The sequence below is a fragment of the Apteryx rowi genome, unplaced genomic scaffold, assembly GCF_003343035.1.
Source record: "Apteryx rowi isolate R43461 unplaced genomic scaffold, aptRow1 scaffold_103, whole genome shotgun sequence".
NCBI classification, from domain to species: domain Eukaryota; kingdom Metazoa; phylum Chordata; class Aves; order Apterygiformes; family Apterygidae; genus Apteryx; species Apteryx rowi.
In genome coordinates, this window is record NW_020447231.1 from 506166 (window position 1) to 525043 (window position 18878).

An 18878-nucleotide genomic window follows, 5' to 3' on the forward strand; every position below is an offset into this window, starting at 1 on the left:
TTCACATTCTCTCTCTTGAGCCTACCTTTGAAGATGAGTCATTAGCCCCTCTTCACCCTCCACTCAGGTTACCACTTTCTGTTCATCACTATCCCCAAGGCTTGTCTCCAGTTCACATCACCCACCAACCAGTCCTGGTGATCCCATCCTCTCCTGACTCTGCAATGCAGAAAGCAGTTCTTAGGCCTCCAATGCCCTCCTCTGTGCACCTACATAAGCTGTGCGGCATAAGGACCATGTCAGACAAAAGTTGATTTTGCCCTCAGTTAAATTTCTTGTGGTTACTGCATAGCTCATAGTGCAATTTAAAGCCTGATCTTGTGTGATCATCCTGTTTCATTCTTAAAATAATGTTTTTATTGAGATTTGATGATACCTCGATATAACTTGCTGTAAGATTTAGACCTGGCACAAGGTTTTTATTTAAAAGCTATCTATCTGGGGTGTTTCATTTTGTCTGTTTGTTTGTTTTCTATTTCATATAGTATGTTGAATCTGGGTTTACTTGTTGATTTTCAGGTATAGAACTGTATTTCCTTGTTTATTCACAGTTGGTACAAAAGCCAAAACCTACTTTCTGTATTAATAGTGTGCCATTGCATTTCATGAAAGGAAGTTGAATACTTTCTCTTGGCACAATAAAGAAAAGAAAATAGGACTTAAAAGTTCAGAAGGCTTTGTATAATTTCAGTACAGATGATTCATTATGACCTGCTGAACATTACAAACTACGAACACAAGAAAAAAGGAAAAAAGGACTTTTATTTTTTTTCTCCAGTGGCATCTTCCAAATTTGTTGGTTTGGATGCTACCTGTTCTGAATAAGAAATCCATTGTAGGAAATGTGATAAAACGCATAAATGCTTTTTTGGACCAGAACATACAAGTGCTTAACAGTAATAGTCAAAAAAGAAAGCATGGAGACAGCATTGCTATCTCTAATTCTCCCTGATTTTCAGAGTAAAACCTTGAGTGGGGCAGCTAAGCAAGCTCTGAGTGGAGGAAAGAGAGGGAGACGTGAAGAAAGCATGACTGAACTTGGTGTCTTTCTCAGCTGCAGATCTGAGTTTAGTGCAGCCGTAAGCTCAGATTTGTGGATTTCTGGACTCAAACCATCCCCCCCTTTGGGTACAATCAACTCACCTACATTTTTAAAACACAGCTGACAGTGGCAATGCTGCTTCCATTTAGGAGAACAGAGCTCAATCAGAGAAACAAGCTGATTGGAATTTTAGACGTTATCCAAAATGACTCAAATCCAGAGCTTCTTGCTTCCTAAGGGAAACGTCCTTACCACTACTCACAACCACCATTGAGGCTGGAGCACGGACTCACGCAATCAGTTGGAAGGGAGCTTGGTAGGAGGGTTGGGATATACACCCTTCCTCCCCTAGGTATTTCTGGTTTTTTATCAAATGCAACATGTAAGCAGATGATACTCTAAAAAAAGCTGGGATCAAAACACAGGGCCCTTCTTTAATGCCAATATGCTAGAGTTAGGCTCCCTTTTCCTTTAGTCCCATTCTCTTGCTTTCCAACTCCTGTGCTGGTCCAGCTTCATTGTGAAGAGTGGCCTTGTGATTTGGGCACCTTTGAGCAAGGAGGGAGAGAAGGTGGAGGTCAGACTCTTCTCTACAGTCAAAGCCACCTGCTTGCTGGACTAGTGCTGTTAACCACAGGACTACTGTGCACATTCTTGCAGGCCCATGTTCATAATAAAAATGTTGAGCTTTGTGTTAGGGTTCTTACAGCACTCCTGCCTGAAGAGGCCTCTCTGGAATTGTATGTACCAGGGTGCCTGCTTTATTCATCCTAAACAGGTGTATGTGGGTGATAGGTGTCTACATGCTGAAACTGGTTGAAGTTGCAGGAGTTGTGGACCACCACAGCAACCAACTGTAGCTACCTTGCGGAGCCAAAACCTGAGGTGCCAATGGATTGCCATTGAAAATGTAAACTAAACAATTCTTTTGACTTGAGTACCCTTTTAGGCATCTTCAGAGGCATTTAGGTGCCCTAAAAATGCTTTTTAAAAAAAAATCTTTCCCAGAATACCTTGACTACTTTGAGGTCAATAGCACTTGGCAAGTTGAAGTCAGTAGTTTGGGCACTCATGTGTCCAAACTGCATAAACTGCATGTCCTTAAGTGTTTCTTTCTTCTGGATTAAGGCCGTAGTGCAGAATATAGAGGAAAGCAATACCAGCTTTCACCAACAGCATTGCATGTGTCCAACTATTGTCATTTAAATCCATGTCCAAACCTCTACAAAGATCATGTTGCCCTCTTCCAGTGTCTTTTTTGAAAAGCAAGTTTAATATAAACATAAAAGAATTTGAGTCTTTTCAGAGCCACAGTGTACCTTGATACAGTGCTTGAAAGTGATATGAGAATAAGTGCGCTGGCCCCAAAAGGAAAATTATGGTTTGATTCATATAAGAGCTTTGTTATTTTCTCTGGAGCAGTGCACAGAGGGCCCTAGAGATGCAAACATTTCTCTTTTCTGCTCCTCATCTAGCTAATGGCCTGGCTGGTGCCATCATTTCTGTCTCTTCTTCTGATTCATACTCTTCTACTTCTCCCACAGTGAATCGAGGCTTTGTCATTAGAGCTAGAGTGTCTACCCTGTTGACTGAATTTCCTCGTCGACCTGACAGGTTGGATTGGCCAGCAAGTCTATCTAAGCGTGCCACTGGAATAAGCTCTTCCTGGCGGTGCTTTACTTCAAGAGGCCGTAGTCGGGGCTGGGGTCTGAATGTTACCGGGAACACAGACTCAGAGTCACTGCTATAATTATCTGAAGGAAAAAAGACAGAGGATTCATATTAGCAACAAGAGAAAGAGAAGCACTGTGGTATTAGCAAATTAAAGGTTATTCAGTATAATACAGCATTACAGTTTTAAATGCTGGAACTGAAACATTTTAAATAATTACTATAAAATAAGATAACATTCAAGGAAAACTAAAAATAACCTGAAATTTTTATTTTCTTCCCAAAGCTGATGTATAAATGATTTTATTGATCTTGCCTCTATTCTGAAATACCAGTGAGTGAGCACATATCACAAGTATACCTAACAGGTAGTCCGAAGGGATTATAAAACCCACAGCAGAAGGCAAAAAGTGACCAAAGAGCAGATTCTAGTGCCACTGAAAATCAGGCTTACCTGTCACCTATAATTAACATGAGGTGAAAAAAAAACAGTTCCACCTGAAACCAGAAGTTTGACTCTAGGGTGCTTTGATTACATTGGATGTSTCAGACCTGGTCCTGCTGGCTTTCCAAGCTCCAAGTACACCATAGCTGGCTCTTTTATTCCAYTGGGCTTATAGAATTTACTTTTTTTACTTTTCGTAATTACAGCCCACTTGCAGTCTGATTATGCACTAATAAATTACTTATTTAATATAAAAAACAACTCACAATATGCTAGAAAGTGTCAGGAGTTAAAATCAAAAGTCCATGAATAATAAAATTAGTTAAAACATACATGTATTGGGTACAGACACACAGACAAGACCTATCACAGCATAACCTCAGTTAAGTTATTTTAAGCTAATGTTTACTTCACAGTTGGCACAGAGTAAGAACATGTGCACCATCTCTTACCTCAGCTGAACAGGGTACTGATTTCATTAACAGCTCAGCCCCATTTCTGGTAGACCATGCAGGCAAACCACAGTTGCCCCAGGAGGAACAAAATAGGATAGCTATTTTCAGATTTGAAAGGGAAAAGGTTATGATAAGGATTGTCTTCTACTTAGCCCTTTGGGGACATCGCTGCTTCAGAGCATGATGCATACCGGTAATGAACTCATTCATTTGTATGAATGGCAAGAAGAGCTGATAGGCAGTTTAAGCTACTCTTGACCTCTTAGTTACTAAACTTTTTGCATATGCATATTTTTTGCATAGCCAAATCAAGCTTGCCCAGAGGGTGCTTGTTTTAGGAGGGCTTCCAGACATAGGCAGAAGAAGTGGCATTTAGCTCTGCAGATGTGTATAAATGAGGTTGTCATTCTAATCTCCTACATATTGAGTATTTCTCTTCTCAGTTCCCTAGTGCAAGTCATCTCATCCTAACACAGATTATGAGAGGAGTTTAGGGTGACTTCCTCTGACTGTAGACATCCAAAGTGGTGTGAATGCTACGCAAGGGACCTAACTTGATGCCAGAAGCAGAGCCAAGAAATCTAATTATCTGTATAGAGCACAACACAGGGCTTAAATTCAGGGCCAGCTATCAGTGTAAATGTACCCACTTTCACTGCTTCAGGATTTACTGCTCTCCCCACTGAAATAATGGGCCTATTTCTGAGAGCAGGACTTGGTCCCTGAAAGTGTCTGAAATGTTTTTAAGTCCAAGGCTGCTGTGTAGAACAATTTGAATCTTTTAGAAAGACACATACCCCACCATGACATCCTGACAAACAGCACAGAAAAGAGTCACCTCATCAGAAAAAAGAAAAAAAAATCCCCTCGAATAACTTTGACTTTCCTTTCTGAATAGATCCTATAGGTTTCTGTTCTGCCTCCATCCCATGTGCATGTGCCAAGCCAGCCCCAGGGGATGGTTTGCCTGCACAGATCACTTTTGCTTTCATCTCTTTCAACAGCAAAACAGAAAGGGAAGAAAGAAAATAATTTTGCACCTGCAGGAAACAAACTCAGTTGTCCAAGTTCTGCTACAAAGAAAATGATAAAAACATGGTTTCACTTCACTGAAAACTTGCTAATTTTGCCAGAAATTAAAAGTAATTTTCAAAGCAACCCAAATGCATTTTAGAATCCCATAAATAAAGTCAGAAAAGAGTAGGGGAGGATACAGATGGAGACAATGATGGATACTCAAGTGCCTGAAATTCCATGTTTTCTCTGACACTGTTCTGTATTTACCTTAGGCAATTCAGTGTTACTCCGCTTTTTGCTTCCATCCCTAAACTCCCTCTCCTTATTTAGACTGTAAGTGAGGGTAGGACTGTATTTTATTGTGTACCTATGATAACTTGTGCAGTGTTGACACTGGTTGATAGGTTGTTCCAGTAAGACTGATACTATTACAGAAATGCTCACAGACAGCAAGCAGGAAAAAGGGGAAAAGAGACCAGCTATTTGGGAACAGACTGTGCCATACTTTTATCTTAAGTTATTTGGTTAAAGGCTCATGTCCACGAACACAAAGGAGCCCAGAGGCACAAGGGAAGGCGGAGGACCTCCAATACCCTGATCAGAGAAAGGAGCCCCCTGCCCTGGCCCCTCCTGGGGTGCCACAGGGGACTGACCAGCCCCACAGGCCAGGGTGAGTCMCACCATGATGCTTCAGACAGAGAGGATTTCCCCCATCACCTTGCAGACCAAGGTTACTGCCTATGGAGTGTGGGGCTCCTTCTGGGATGCAGGGGAACAGCTTTGGGGGCCTGTACAAGGAGGAACCAAAGGTGGTGAAAAGGAAGGATCAGGGCAGTTTGGGGAGGAACAAACAAGGGAAAACAAGGAAATAAAAGGGACCAGTCGCATGTAAACATGGGCTAGTCAGTACATTTGTCTGGCCATGCCCTGTGCCTGACCAGCACAGTTTGTCCTGTCTTCATATTAAATTCCATTTCTAACTGTTTTCCCCGGGTGAAGGGCACTAGCCCGTGTGCAGGCATGCATGGAGGTCTGAGTGCTGGCCCCTGGGCTGGGACCATGGGTCAGAGGGGATGTATGCCCATGGCAGCAGCACTGGGAGAGGCCAGAGTGTGTGTGCAATGTGTGGGTGTGTGTGTCAGGGTGTGATCACTAGCAAACATCAAGCTGGACTAGCCAGCAGGCAGGGTAAGAGGCTTGGGAGCCAGGTGTTCGGGTGGCCATGAGGCTAGTTTGATACTGGAGAGACCAGAGAGCCTGCGAGTTGGCTACTGCAGGGACCAGGAGGTCCAGGCCAGCAACTGGGGACACCATGAGGTCTGGGGGTTGGCTCCTGGTAAGGTCATAAGGCCAACTGCCAGAGACACCCAGATGCCTGTGTATGAGGCAACTGGGAGACCAGGATTTCCAGGGGCCAGCTGCTGGGAAGACTGGGTGTCTAAGGCCAGTTACTGGGAGATCCGCAGTGTATGTGTTCATGTGTGTGTTTGTAGTGAGTGTGAGTGTGCACCAGCAACCTGAGTGGGGCTCGCATGTCCAGGTGCAAGCAACTGGGGAGACCAGCAATCCAGGGCAGCTACTGAGTGAACTGAATGTCCAAGGCCAGTTAGGGGAGGGATCCGCATTGTACCTATCTATATATATTTTCCACTAATGGACCTTCATCTTGATCAGTCAGAGAAGCGAACAGGATGAAGCCACTGGCGCTGTTTGTGTTTGCGTGAGTGCTGTACTTTCTGCTTTTGCTGATCTGTGTTGCTGACCATGTATATATATGTGTGTGTAGTGTGTGTGTGTGTGTGTGTGTGTGTGTGTGTGTGTGTGTGTATGCCTGTTGGGAATACCTCACTCAGCCTTGCTACTGACTGGACCTTGGCACATGGAGCAGCGGCAGCCCTGCCTCTATTGGGCTACTGGATTTGGCAACTGCTAACACTTACTTTTACATGCTGTTGTGTCTGTGGGGCTGCGGGAAACAGACAATTTATTTTCTTGGGCTTACAGGGTGCCCTCATGGCCAGGCCAAATTGCAGGGATCACAGGAATATTTGTGCAAGAGGAAAAAAGAGAAAAGTAGGTGGTGCTGGAATAAGATAGAAACAGAAGTCATGTCCACATAAACAGCATAGATAGATAGATAGGAGAAAAGGGTGTAACTTATTTAAATGGACTATGGACTTCCATGGGAGTATTCATTTATTACTTTAAAATCCACTGAATAACTGACCCGGTTTCTTTCACCACTGGAGTAGGATACAGAGTAAAGCATTTACATTACCTGTAAAAGTCACGCGCCTGGCTTTTCGTCTAGCAGGTTGACAGTAGCCATGTGGCAACGAGAGGCAGCGTACACCCATGGTGCTAGCCTGCGTACAAAGACAGAATTGCRTTCAGTGCCTGTGATTTCCTCTCACACCTGAAACAGGACCCGTCCTCTAGGCAGCAAAGTGCAGCTTCCCACAGCCACTGGTGAGCAGGCAGTCCTCCCACTGCTGGCACTGTGCTTATTCAGCAGAACATAAGTAAAAGAATAAGTATCTAATGATGTACCATTCCAGAATAATTTACATATTCATGGCAAAAAGGAGAGGTGTTAGGAGAATTTGCATTTGGTATGACAGTGTAATTAACTGGTAAAGAGGAATGGTTATACCCTTTTTCTACTGTGCCTGCAACCTTAGGGCCAAATTTAGAGAAGTGTGAGTAAGATCAACACTTGGTTTAGCCAGGTTGGACTCGGCCTCATCTCCAGTGAAAATGCCTGTGTCTGATAAAATTGCCCTAGGTTTTCTTTACAGTCAGTGGAGAGAAATACATTCTTCTAAAATCCACCTTTTCTATTTTAGGTGACAACTTTAAATAAAATGAATTGTACCCAGCAAGAGCTTATTTCTCTTCCTTAGCTGTGCTTATCTCAGCTGTAAATGCCTATGCTATCCAATGGCTACGTTTGGTCAGATATATCTTACTGTTTCTCTCTGCTCCAGAGCCCAAACAGTCAATGCAAGTTGTCAAAGGCTCTGGATCAGGCCCTTTGTCAATCCACGAATTCACACAGGTGTGATCATACTTTGTTTTACACGTGCCAAATCAATGCAAGCTACCTTATTACTTACAGCCATAGTAGCTATGTTCTGACCAATGTCCAGAGGTAGGACATAACGAATGTTGCTGTTCACATGCTAAGCAAAGTTCTTCCGTCCTAGGTGCTGCATGAGGATATTGTGAAAAATATCCATTTTAACTATTACAAAAAGCAAATAAAGATGGGTGTCTTTTTATTTACAGACACACAGAGGCATTTTTATATGTCTTGATCAAATGAATATTAGTTTGCATAACAGGTACCGGTCTACCCCAAGGTAAGCTGTTTCCTTTCCTGCAACTCTGCCTCAGGCTATGCTGCCGACGGATGAGGATTTCTTGGGCTTGTTTCTCATTTGTGTCCCTAGGCAGGTTGTGTCGGCTATATGATGGTGCCTGAAATAGAAAATGCACTCAGTTGATTCTCTTCATACTTGAAATATCAATAAATTGAAGCTGCGCAGTCTATTTGATCACATAGCCAAAAGCACACCTTTTCTGGCTCAGCCACCCACTCACCACAGGTTGATACCATAAAAATATACCCACCTGCACAGGTCTCTTAACATGTCTGAGCTCTTCCTCCCTTTCTCGGACTTCTTTTAATCATGCAACTGGCAGTTACAGATGTGAGGGAAGTCCCAGGAGATAGCTAGCTAGTTAAGTCACTTCTGAGCCTTTGGTACAAACATTACTCATCCAGAAGCAAGTTGCAGCCATGCTCAGGAGCAAAAGACTGTGTCAGGTAGAATACATCTCCAGAATGAAATACACATCCAAGCTTCCTTCCCACACATGGGCAAACCACACCTTAATATTACCTTAAAATTGAGCTTTTTTAGGACAAGCTCATTTATTTGTCATTTATTTGTTGATTTACTATGTACATCTTGTGAAATCAGGGAAATAGTTATCCCCCCCAAAGAGAAAAGTTCATTTAAGTTTATAAAACTCTCCTAAAATGCAGAATCTGATCTTAATCTCATTTGTCTTTGTGAAGTTAGTCTGGTGAACCAGAGCCTCAGCAGGCCTTCAAAGTTTAACATGAAGTATTAGAACTAGTACTATTTTAACTCCTATCTTTTATTTCCAAAAGCACACAATTCTCAATACTACATAGGAAGTGACTGGCACAAATGGACATTACTGTAATCGATTTTGAAGAGAGAAAGTTCATTTCAGTAATCTATGAGGCAACTGTACATGCAAATTGTTGCTAGTAAGATAAGAAATTAATATCTTAGGGATAATTGGCCATGGCAAATCAAACAATATTAGGAAAGAATATCATATTAATAATGACACATTTAAATGAGCAAGGCCTAGCATTTTCTAGCAAATGTGTGTTACATGAGTTATCTCAATTTGTCTGCATAATTTCAAGGTTACTGTAACATATCTTCTACCACACATTGCTGTATGAGAGCACTCAGCTGTACACTCTGGGCATAGGACTGGATTAAATAGATATTATACCTTGAACTGCATCAAAATCAGTACAAGTTTGTGCAAAACAAATCCTTGTTAAGGCATTATCATCTCCATTTTATGAAAAAAAGCCTGTAAAATGAAGCTCTAGAGGAGGGGGATTTTCTTTTCTTTTCTCCTCTTATGGTAGAGGAAGATAAACTACAACTCCCACACAGAATGAGAATTCACCAGCCTGACTCTCAGTTGACTTTGGGCTCTGTAGTGTCTACCACCACCAGGCCTCCCACTTCCACAGAAAAGTTTTACTGTTAGTGGCCACCTGCCAGCCTATGGTCTCTGTAGACAATCTGCCCGTCCCTGGACTCTCGGTAGCTGTCTGCCAAGTGTCCGTCCGTCTCAACGAAATCAGAGCCCACATGCACTGCGAATGCTACGCATACGTGACCCATCTGGCTTCCTACACTTTTTAGGTGGTCTCCCTCAGACTCTGGGTCCCCGATAGGCCAGGTCTCACCTGCCCGTTGCCCTGCTGGCAGGTCTCACTGTCTAGAGCCTCCCACCTGTTCCCAGCCAGTCACCCTGTTTCCAGCCAGCCCTTTCACTGAGATTACACAGTTTGCAGTCTTAAACGTCCTCTACGGATGGTTTGCTTTAGAAATGTGCCCGTGCCTGTTCCAGCAAAYACCAGTATTAACTGCCATATCAGCTGGATCACCTGAGTTGCCATAGGAATACCCTACACATCAGCTCCTGCAGAAAGAGGTCACACGCTGTGTGTGCCTAGAGGGAGAGGACTTGGAAAGTCAAACTAAGTCGGGGTGTTTGGCAGCCTCCTAAGGGCCATTTCTGAGTCACAGGCAGCCATACAGCGAGGGAAGCCTGACCTCTAGAGCTCAGTCCTGGATTTTCCTGTCTTTTCCCACTGCTATCAGGGTGAAAAGCTGAAGGAAAAGCCTGTTTGCCTGTTCTTCATCAAGGAGCAAACTCAAAACCACAGGTCCTCCCCTGAGTGTCTCCTGGATTGGAGAGGCTGTGGGCCCAGAGCCCTCGTTTCCCACCGATGTGACTCCAGGGCTCCAGTGAGAGCCGGGTCGACCCCGCTGCTACCACCAGCCGTTGCTATGATGTGAAGGAGGGCAAACAGGAGCTTTCAGTCTACAAATACAGAGTGATATGATAGCATGAAAGTTGCTTACACACCCTTTGTCGCACTTGATATAGATTATGTGCCAGGACATCTCTCATGGACTCCACCTCTGCGGGGGAGAGCCTATGTACTCGCCGATTCCTGCAGCTCCTGTAAATAAAAGAGAAGATTTGATATGATATTAACAAATTGCTTAAGCACTATTCCTACCAAACGATGTACGATCTGCTTTTTGTTTTAGGGCAGAAGGATATGAAGAGACTTTCACCGACCAGCGACACCATGAAATCATCCAAAGCTGAAAGAAAATTGTCAGACCTTTTTTGCCCTTTCCTGGGTTTTATCAATATACTAGCTAGTCAGAAAGAGCTCTAAGCCATCATACAGCTCACAGCAGAAACCGTGCTTTCTTTTAAAGAGCTCCAGAAGGAAATTCATTTTTAAGAATTAGACTGGGCAAGAAACATCTGTATGTTCAGGAAAGCATTGCAAGTTTCCTCCCTTGCTTGAATATATTCTTCAGCATAGTCTAACAGCCTGGGCCTTGCTGTCTTACTGTTTTTAACTCCTTTGTGAAAGAGAAGAACATCCTTAATAAATTAACCATGTCCTCATTAACAATGACAGGAACGTTATTGTCCAGGAGACCTGCTCTGTGCTGAGGCAAATATATAGAGAGTTTCTTTGGAACTGAGTCTGTTTCTTCATTTAAAATGAAAGAACTACCTAAAAGATAGTAATCTTAGAATTTTTTGCAAACTGGGACAAGAAGCACACGGTCATTTATAACTGCCTGGCCTTTTCACTAACAAAACAATGGATGAGGGCTGCTGTGAAATGTTAACTGGATTTGCTATATCAGTGAACCTGTGTGAGAGTTAGTGTTCAGCTGAATTCCCAAGAAGAGAAAGGGGAAGTAGATAGTGATCATCCAGGATGAACCACAGTCAGAGTTCCTTTGTTGTTTCTGTTTTTTTCCATTCTCTGCTTTGCTTTCTTTTCTCTTTTTTTTTTTATGTAATTGTCAATCTTTCTTCTCAGCTAAGTGATGTCCTTAAAGTAATGTCTGTAAATTGTGTGATTAAAGAATGGATTATCATCACTGTACAGTTTTGCCAAAGCTTTGTGTAAATTTGTTTTTCACTCCTCTTAAACTAAAAAAACCCCAAAACTTTAATAGCAAAGGAAAGTAGATTCATACAAAACTAAGATTATACAAAACTAAGATTGCTGTAAACATAGAAAAATATTTGGAATTTTGCAATTACAGTTTATTTAACAAGATTACCACTATTTTGTGCTATAATCGAACAAGATCATCTTGAAAACTTGTAAAACCATCATGTACAGCTTGAATTGTACATTCTACTGACTCTTACTGTTAACCAGACAGTGAACATTGGTAGCCTGGCCCTGTCCAACATCCCTGGAATTTAAGAATTCACATTCCTGAAATATTTCAAGGTTTCTGAATGTGTTTTCATTCTTCATCAGAACAAAACTGAAATCGGCCAAATCTTACATAAAGTAAGAAGAAAGAGAGAGCGAGCATGATGATAGGTTAAGGGATAGCATTAGCAGGCTAGAAGATAGCATTAGGGCTAGAATAGGGTTAGGGATATCTCTAGGATGTGAGAGACCCATAAGCAGACTGTTGCAATGAGATGAGGTGATATTCAGCAGACTGAAGAGACAGTTTCCCCCATCTGAGCAGAAGGGGTGAGCAGAACACCTCCAAGACATCAGATCATCTTTTTACTTTCCCAGTTGCAGACCTGGCCATTCCACATGCCAATACAGGAGAAGTGGACGCTCCTAAGTCATTTAATGCTTATTGTTTAGCTCTTAAAGTGACTTAAATAAAATTCCCTGAGTTTCAACTAAGCTGAAGTAGCAAGAGAACAAACAGCATGAAGATAATTGCATTGTTCTGAAGCACAAATAAAAAATGTATATTCTTTTCATGGGATTAGATATTAACCTACCTAATTGATACACAGGTATGGTAATAAAAAAAGTTGCTTTTACATTTTACTATATATAATACATTAAAAAAAAGCTTTCCAAAAAAAACCATCTGGTATGTTACCAAACCCATAAAGCAATCCTTACTAAAACAAATTTCTTTGTTCTTATTGAAAATTCCTGAATGTTAAGCACAAAGCACAGCATGAGAGATATATTTACAAAGAAAATAGTGAGCCGACAATATGCTGTGATAACTGACTATCTCTCTGTAGGTAGTACCATGACAGTATCTCTTTTTTTCTTAAGACATAGATGTAGCTCATATATGGAAGAAATACAATTCCCTACAAAACCTTGTAAGGTTACTTTTTATATATAATATCTCAAATTTTGAACTTTACCAACTCTCCACTGATCTTCACTAGCCCTATGAAGGAAGTAACTTTCATCACATGCAGCCCTTGCACAACTGCATCATCACAAATGACAACACTGCATTTGATTCTGATCTTTTCTGAATTGATATATTCCAAGGTTTATTCTTACCAAAGTCAGTACTGCAGCAATATGAAGCCATTATTAAGTAAGCTCACAGTCAAATCAGTCTCTCTCTCTCTCTAATGGGCATTTCTAAGGTATATTTCCCAAAATACAAACACAGTTTTTGCAATATCTGCTTGGCTGTGCTTTTGCCTTTGAAATCCTTATTTCTAAGGCTTGTATTCTGCAAACCATTATAACTAAATGCTCTATTTTCATTCAAATGTGGATTCTTTGTTGCACAGTCCATGGACRAATTTCTCCAATCCACACTGGAAATGTTTAATGCATATTCGACACCCACTCCACCTGCAGGAATCCCACCAACATGAATTGAATTTCAGATTATAGAGTGAATCCAGAGCAATTGAGATCTGCCTTGATTGGCAAAGAATATTTCTTTCCTGGTCCCTAAAGGCTGCAGAACTGATCAGAAGCACAAATGAGAAAAGATTCTCGGTAAGATGGCAAAGTAAATATAGTTTTAAATAAAATACATCTGAATTTGATTTCAAATCTCAACTTTTAAGGATTGCTTGTTCATGGCCAGATTTTTGTATCCTCACTCAGGACAGGGACTTTAGGTACAACCTATCTCAATGAAAGCCATAAAACTGTTTACAGATTCTTCCATTTTGAAACCTTTCACTCTTAAGCAGACTCACTTGGTTGCTCAAGGGAATGGAGATATAAGAACCAGTGCTCAGACCAAAGATCCAACTAGCTCATTATTCTGCCTCTGACAGTGTTCAACCATGGACACCTATTGAAGAACAGATCTAGGAAAACATGTATTTTCCTAAGACACTCTCACAGCCTCCAAAGATCGGGACATTTCTGAGCCACAGGCTGTACTTTGTTTTTTAAAGGTGTCATTTTGTCTTTTTGAAAGGTTCTCTCCGTAGCATCAGAGTGCATCAGAGGCTGATGCACAGTAAAATTCAATTACAGCCTGAGTACAGCTGGCAAAACTCAGTCCATCATATCATTGTTTATTTAGAATATTTTTCAATCTAAATTCTCAGCTCAGGAGAGACTTTCTGAACTGCATTAAAGCAATTTTTCTTTTTTTCTCCATATCCCTTTCAAGAAAAGAAGAAGAATGTGGTTTGTTTGTCATAGATTTTCTACCAACCTTGTACTTTTGCTCTTGGCTCAGAACGGTTAGGGGAATACAGCAGAAGGGAGCCTGACAAACACACAACCATTTTTACTATCATCCATTCAGTAAAGAATGATTTAGAAAGAAAAGGGCTAGGTCTTACACTGCATGCTGGTATCAGTCTCAAACAAGCCAGTGAGTCTTGGCATGATGAAGACAAACAGCTTCAAGAGAGATTTTAATTTAATGTCCAGTCATTATTTCTTTTTGAGATGTGATCCTTTAAACTTTCTAGTGTGGGGAGAGAGGACTGTCAAAGAGAGAAAACATGCTGAGCCCTGCTGGAGGCTGCTGCAAAATAAAGAGGCTGAAGGCCTGCAGCAGCAGAGCAGTAGCAGCCACACCAGCTGGCAGGAGCCCAGGAAAGAGTCTGTGGAAGGTAACTGCCAAACTGCCTCCCTATAGCTAGTCATATGGCAGTATACACCTTCTGGCCAATGTGTTGCAGGTGAAAATAAACAGGTGCAGGGCAGTTACAGTGTGAAGGAGAGAAGATTTTATACAGAATCCTCTTCTACAGGGCAGTTCCTTCAGTGACGTCTTTGGAGATCCCACCAGTTTTCTCCCCAGCTCTGTCTGACACCAAGCTGCATTACTTTTTAGCACATTACCCATGCGCATGCATATGCAAGCTTCATCTCTCCATAAGAACTGAATAGGTAGCACTCCTACTGGGGGACAGCATGTAGAGGGGAGCATGCCCAAGAGAGAGGGGACAGCTGGAGGAGACCCGCTGTGTGTCAGACACCTCCATCAGAGGCCGCCTGGCTACTGGATGTCATTCACAGACATACGCCTTAGGAGAACTAGCACTCATCTCACACTACTTGGAAAACTAGGCAACAATGCTGATGTAAATTCCTCCTTTTTTCCAACACTGAACATCCAGGATCAGTTTCAGAAAGTGCTCTCTATTGATTCCTTCTGTCCTTTTTTCCATTTTCTTGTTTTCTCTGCAACTGAGTTCTGGCCAAAGCTGGGTGTAGAACTACCAAAATACAAGACAGCTTGAGGGATTGCAAAATGAAGTAGAAAAACCTGCAAACTCTGCAAGGAAATCTGTCCACGGCAAACGTCAACTAAGATTTTAGGACCCCAAATTTCTAATTGGGAGAATGGAGTCAGGACCAAAGACCTTTACTCTAAACTTTTGTGCAGTTCTTTAAGCACCTAGCAGTGATGAACAAAATCCACTGGCCAGCTAAGTGAGGAGGATGGGAGACTTGAATCACTACTGTGACACAAAGCAGCCAGAGCAGATTCTGGGACAGACACATGATTCCACTTCAGTACTGCCCATTATTGAAGAGAAACATAATGAAAATGTCACATTTTTTAATTATCACTTGGTGAACAAAGATTCAAAGTAAACATATGATGAGTACCAAAGTGCCAGCACAAAATAACAACTCCTCTTCTCATAACTGTCTGTCTGTCTGCCTCTATTAAAGTCATAAAATCCCTCAGATATTTCCTCATTTTTGTCCCCTTCCCTCCTGTACCCTATTCTGCTCTGCAGAGGCCAATACTCACTGTAAAGAAGCTGTGGATGCTGTTGAACTTATCATGCCACTCTCAGCCATCTCAATGGCCAGTTTTATCTCCAACTTTTTGTACAATGACACAATGCTGGATTTGGGCTGGTGTTCCCGAATTAAGATCTTCTTCAGATACTTATTGTCAAACTTTTTAAATCTGCAAAAGAGACATTAAAACTAAAGAGTAAAGAAGAAATGTGTTTTTATCCCTGTGGGACAAGCTCATCTTCATTCAAATGCACACATATATAATTCAGCAGTGGAAACTGAATCCAAATTGGAGGCACCTGTGGACTCCTGAAGGCCTAGTAAACAGAAACCTTTAGGGGGACATTTGGCATGGTCTACTGGTCCACATAGATTGCAAAGCCCACTAGACAAAAGACAGAAACAAGCTGCAATCAGAGCAAAATAGCGGGCTGTGTGTGTGTTTTCATATAACACTGCCTCATTTGTAAGAAAAGAATATGGCCAGTCTCCATGCTTTTGTATAAATGTTGTATTCTAATAGGGCATAACAGCAGCAGCTGCACTTACAGTAATCCTGGCCTATTCAGCCAGACACCAATAATGCTCTAAATGGCCCAGCAGTTACAGTAGTTTGGGCCCATTATGTTGCTGATAATTTTGAATCCTGACAATTAGAGTGGAGAAAATATATTTCTTTGTATTCTGAATAACAAAATTTGAATGGACCACAAAGTACTATGTGCATGTATGATGCAGATTATAAAATATCACTAATGCGTGACATAATTTGAATGCGAATGTATGTGTGTGTTTTGAAATAGGTATGTGCTTTCAGGCAGATGTTTAGCAGAACAACAGCAGATCGTCTTAGAAGTTTCTTTCAAAAGAGCAGTTTACCACAGCAAGGTAATGTGGTCCACAGTGTTAGAAAAAGCACTACAGAGTTTATACATTTTTTCTTAACAAAGTCTTGTTTTTATACTTACTCTAATAGCACATAAAGGTACAAAAATGTGTTTCCACTGGGATTAGAGCTCTTTATGTTTTTCTAGGTAACAGGAAGCTACCCTGAGTGTCATTTCACTTAGATAATTTATTTCAAAATACATATGCCAAACATCTTTAAAATAACCTAGAAAGGAATAGGGAGTACCTTTTAATACAACCTTTCCTACATTAAATATTTTCATATACAATATGGTCTTTTAATCTGCACCTGAACAGAAACACTACATTTATAACTAATTTGGACAAAATTCTCTTATCATAGCCACGCGTAGATGTGAGATAAGGGGAAATAATGTGTTTTATCTCTTTGAAACATGGAATGCAGATATGTGATTGGAATCACTGCTCCAAGAGGAATTTTAGCCTATTCACTGTATGGACAGTTGTGTGGCCACATGGATGCCTAAAGCTATGTCTGCTCTGCAAGAACCTAGAGAACATTTAGCTTCTGGGTCCAGATATGTGCGCTCGCTACAGCTTTACTCCCTGATGTGACAAGACTGGATGCAAAACAGCAGCTTTCTTCCCACTCCAAAATCCTGATTTCCATAGGGAAAAACCCAGGCACGAAGGGAGCTGCCACATGTCCTGGCAGACCCCCAATCCTGATCACTGGGGTTCAATGCTAAGGGGCAAGCCAAAGTGCTCCTGCACGGAAGTCTTGGCATAGCCTAAAGGACTACTTTTATCCCATGGCATCAGAATATGGTGCTCGTGGAAAAGGAAGATTATTCTATCCCCATATATTGCCTTCACATGCCAAGATGGTGGCCAATATGATCACAGAGTTCCCTTACGGAGAAAGGTACAAAGCAAACAGCAACTCAGAATGCCAAGTCTGTTCTGGACAATGCCTGGAATATACAGGAAGTTTCACAAAATCACCTCATCATGCTTACGGAACACATAATGCTAGTCCTGTACAGTTCCTGAGTGAAGACCATGTTAAAAGTAGTATCTGCATATGCTAATGGATATTTAAATTCAGCCATTCACTTCAGTATTATTTTAACTATGACTGAATACAAAGACTTGTAAGGACAAATGACTAATTACTTTTTAATCTGTACCTACCAACGGGGGATTTTGCCGTGGCGACTTACAACGAAGGAAAATGAAGCACTCCTTTCTTACATAGCTTCCATTCTAAATCCAAACCTAAAGGAGCATTGCCAGTCTAAGATTTATGTCAAAGCTATGTTTACAGGCTGTTTACTGTAGCATGCATTTATATGTTATGTTTTTCTTTCAGAAGGTCTACTTTCTCCTTGTTTGTGCGGAAGCAACTTAGCAAACAATATATGAGCACTGCACTCCCAAGAGATAATGGTTACTCAGGAGTTCACTTTTTAAAAAGAGATAAGACACATGGCCCCAATACTTCATGCTATGTTAGCCTTATGTGGCACAAGATGTATTTCCTGTTCTATTTACCTATTGTATTTTACATCATAGATAGGTTATTTTATTATAGTAGGCTGCAATAAGAGATGCGTACTTATCTCTCAGTTGATAGTGACTCCAATGTCCACATATGTCTTCAATACCAGCCTTCAAGTGATCCATCAACTAGAGAAACAGACATGGAAAGATTTTAAGTGGCCATTACAAGAAAATAATGTCATCACAAATATGCAACTGTTAACAGGAATTTGAGATTTTTAAAAGAGGTGGCGAGGGAGCTAATTCTGAAAACATCTACAGTTCTCTAAAAATTCAAACAAACATCCCACTGCAGCATCTCCTGTGCTTGGCTGCAGTGGCAATATTTTGATCAAGGTGGCAAGTCTGTCAGTCTGCTATCATCTCACCATGCCCCAGCAAAAAATAGGCCCAAGAAAAGGACTATGTCCGTTGGAAGATGATACAGATGATACTACTTGCCTGGCTGTCTGTCTACAGAGACCAAAAATTAAATTCTTGCTTCTGTCAGCCAAATTTCCTCTCCCCATGTGTCACCTCCCTGAGAGGGGAGGGGCACATGACCAGGTACCTCACTCCTTAATCTTTGCCTAGACCTCCAAGTGCTCCAAGGATTTTGAATATTGTCATGAGACTGGTCAGTTTATCACTGATAACTACCAGAATTTTCAATCTTCTCTTGTGTGTTTCCAGAGTTATTGAAACAGCTTGAAAACAGCCAATTGTTACATACATATTGTTACACATGATGTTTTTAAACATAAATTCTTTTCAAAACTAAGTGTAAAGGTTGAAATAGCAAGAATTAATTTCACATCAAATTCACATCAATTGAGATGCACTGATTTTTCTAATGTCTCTGCATTCGCTTAATTTTAAGGCGCAATGTTTCTGTTCATTTCAAATATGTTTCCTATAATGACAATGAAACCATATATGTATATCTTTAGAGTATTGTTAAGTCAGTTTGACTGTTAT

The 18878-nt window shown here is 41.2% G+C and overlaps 1 protein-coding gene across 2 annotated transcripts in view; it reads right to left on the reverse strand.

The window, feature by feature from the left end:
• Positions 1-661: 661 nt before the first annotated feature.
• The window catches only part of SLC9A4 (solute carrier family 9 member A4), a 35122-nt gene continuing 16905 nt past the window's right edge, over positions 662-18878 (reverse strand). For both annotated transcript variants that reach the window (XM_026066499.1, XM_026066487.1), the window contains exons 7-12: positions 17977-18047; positions 15496-15657; positions 10346-10442; positions 7979-8110; positions 6909-6996; positions 662-2796 (exon numbers count right to left, since the gene is read on the reverse strand). In XM_026066499.1, the coding sequence (XP_025922284.1) occupies positions 2510-2796; positions 6909-6996; positions 7979-8110; positions 10346-10442; positions 15496-15657; positions 17977-18047 (837 nt within the window). In that variant the 3' untranslated portion in view covers positions 662-2509. The remainder of the gene's footprint in view (positions 2797-6908; positions 6997-7978; positions 8111-10345; positions 10443-15495; positions 15658-17976; positions 18048-18878) is intronic.